At 35.8% G+C, this 2500-nt stretch overlaps 1 protein-coding gene across 2 annotated transcripts in view; it reads left to right on the top strand.

The window, feature by feature from the left end:
• Nucleotides 1-2500, top strand: part of LOC122246898 (long-chain-fatty-acid--CoA ligase 1) — an 82939-nt gene that overhangs the window by 20745 nt on the left and 59694 nt on the right. For both annotated transcript variants that reach the window (XM_086542836.1, XM_086542835.1), the window contains exon 2: nucleotides 1646-1785. In XM_086542836.1, the coding sequence (XP_086398962.1) occupies nucleotides 1646-1785 (140 nt within the window). The remainder of the gene's footprint in view (nucleotides 1-1645; nucleotides 1786-2500) is intronic.

The following is a 2500-nucleotide window of genomic DNA, read 5'->3' as shown; positions in this document are numbered from 1 at the left end:
GTGTATTGTGCATGTGGTGACATGTGTGATGAACCTCTGATTGTGTATTGTGCGTGTGGTGTCGTATGTATGAGGAACCTCTGATTGTGTATTGTGTGTGTGGTGTCGTATGTATGAGGAACCTCTGATTGTGTATTGTGCGTGTGGTGTCATGTATGAGGAAGGACTGACTGTGTATTGTGCGCGTGGTGTTGTATGTATGAGGAATCACTGATTGTGTATTGTGTGTGTGGTGTCGTATGTATGAGGAACATCTGATTGTGTATTGTGCGTGTGGTGTCATTTGCATGATGAACCTCTGACTGTGTATTGTGCGTGTGGTGTCGTATGTAAGAGGAACCTCTGATTGTGTATTGTGTGTGTGGTGTCGTATGTATGAGGAACCACTGGCTGTGTATTGTGCGTGTGGTGTCGTATGTATGAGGAACCTCTGATTGTGTATTGTGCGTGTGGTGTCGTATGTATGAGGAACCACTGACTGTGTATTGTGCGTGTGGTGTCGTATGTATGAGGAACCTCTGATTGTGTATTGTGCGTGTGGTGTCGTATGTATGAGGAACCACTATAAGCGTGTATGGTGTGAGTGTGATGCTTGCGGTGTGGAGGTGATAGTGATGGTGATGGCTTGTGAAGTGAAAGGCGGTGTGGAAAGTGATGATATAGTGATGAAAGTGATGAAGGTTGAATGAACAAGTGATGAACAAGTCAGATTGTAAGAAAAACTAACAAAAAAATTATAGTGGTGATGGTGATAACGACGTCACATAATATTATTGTGATATAGATAATTATGAACACTCAAATGATAGCAATAATATTATTAATATTAATAAATAATGATGCTACTGCAACTACCAATGGTAGGTGTGTTGATATAGTGATGATAATATCAATGACAGTAATAGTAAATGTTATTGCAATGATAAAAGAATTAATGATGAGATGATAATAAAAGCCAAATACTATTAAAATAAAAATAACGATAATGATATTAATGATAATGGGGGTTATGATATTAATGATGATAACGGGAATAACAGACTAATAATTACTAATTACTAATAAAATTGGCAATTTTACAAATTGTGACGATACTGGCAATATAGATTAATACACACAATATACATATACATGTATATGTGTGTGTGTAAATCTAAATATATCTATACAAATGTATATATGTATATATATGTGTGTGTGTATATGTCTATATATATATAGTATATAATCATGTGTGTATGTATATATAGTTCTACATGATATATATACCTATATTACTCACACACCTATATATATACATATACATACATACATATATATCTATATCTCTTAATATATATATGTATGTATATATATACATATATACATTATCTATATATATACATATATATATATTATGTATATATACACATACATACATATATATATATATATATATATATATATATATATATATATATATATATATATATTATATGTATTATATACATACATACATACATACACATACACAAACACACACCCACACACATATAACAAAGAAATTCAAGGTCACCACAGACACAGCAAGGTCACACGGCCCACCCCCTCCCCTCCCCCCCCTCCCCCCCGGACTCACCGACTAAACAGCCCCCTCCGCCCACAGGTATGCTGGAGGAGTACGCCCCCGTGATGGGCGGCGTGGTCGCGGCGGCGGCTGTAGTGGCGGCGACCTACTACCTGACTCGACCTCCGTCTGTGCCGCCACAGGTCGACATAGATGCACAAAGTCACGTTATTAAAGAGGTAAGTTTGTGATTGGGATGTCCTGTCTGTATGTATATTTGTCTATTTATGTATTCATATCATGTATCTGTTTATCTGTCGGTCTTTCTATCTTTATCTATGTCTATCTATCTGTCTATCTATGTATAGATTTGTTTGTCTATATCTATCTGTATTTCTATCTAAGAAAAAAAAGATTCTCGACATATTAGTTTCATGTGGGACTCTACTTCTCTTTATCCATTTTCTATGAAAGTGATATTGAAGAAAACGGAGTAAATTGGGGGTAACCTAAAGGAAATTTGCTCCCTTCTATTACCGGAGAAGAATGTAATTTTCTTTTTAAAAATTTGCAGAGGAATGTCTGAAAATTTCTTCTGTTGAAGGTCAAAACGTATGGTATGAATGTGTAAAATGTATAGACATATTAAACTTAGGAATCACGGTATTAAGTAATGGAATTACAAGTGACTTAAGAGAAGACAAAGTGTATTTCTTCGGTTGTCCTTTCACGAGTAAAAGTCCTGTTTTGAATATTCATCTACATACCCAAAACACACACACACACACACACACACACACACACACACACACACACACACACACACACACACACACACACACACACACACACACACACACACACACACACACACACGCACTCTCTCTCTCTTTCTCTCTCTCTGAAATGAAGAACAATGTGTGTTAGACAAATGAATGTTGATTATAATGTATA

Source organism: Penaeus japonicus, unplaced genomic scaffold (assembly GCF_977035675.1).
Source record: "Penaeus japonicus unplaced genomic scaffold, GWHDUDI00000001_assembly GWHDUDI00000012, whole genome shotgun sequence".
In the NCBI taxonomy this organism is placed as follows: domain Eukaryota; kingdom Metazoa; phylum Arthropoda; class Malacostraca; order Decapoda; family Penaeidae; genus Penaeus; species Penaeus japonicus.
This window is presented reverse-complemented; position numbering and strand designations above follow the sequence as displayed.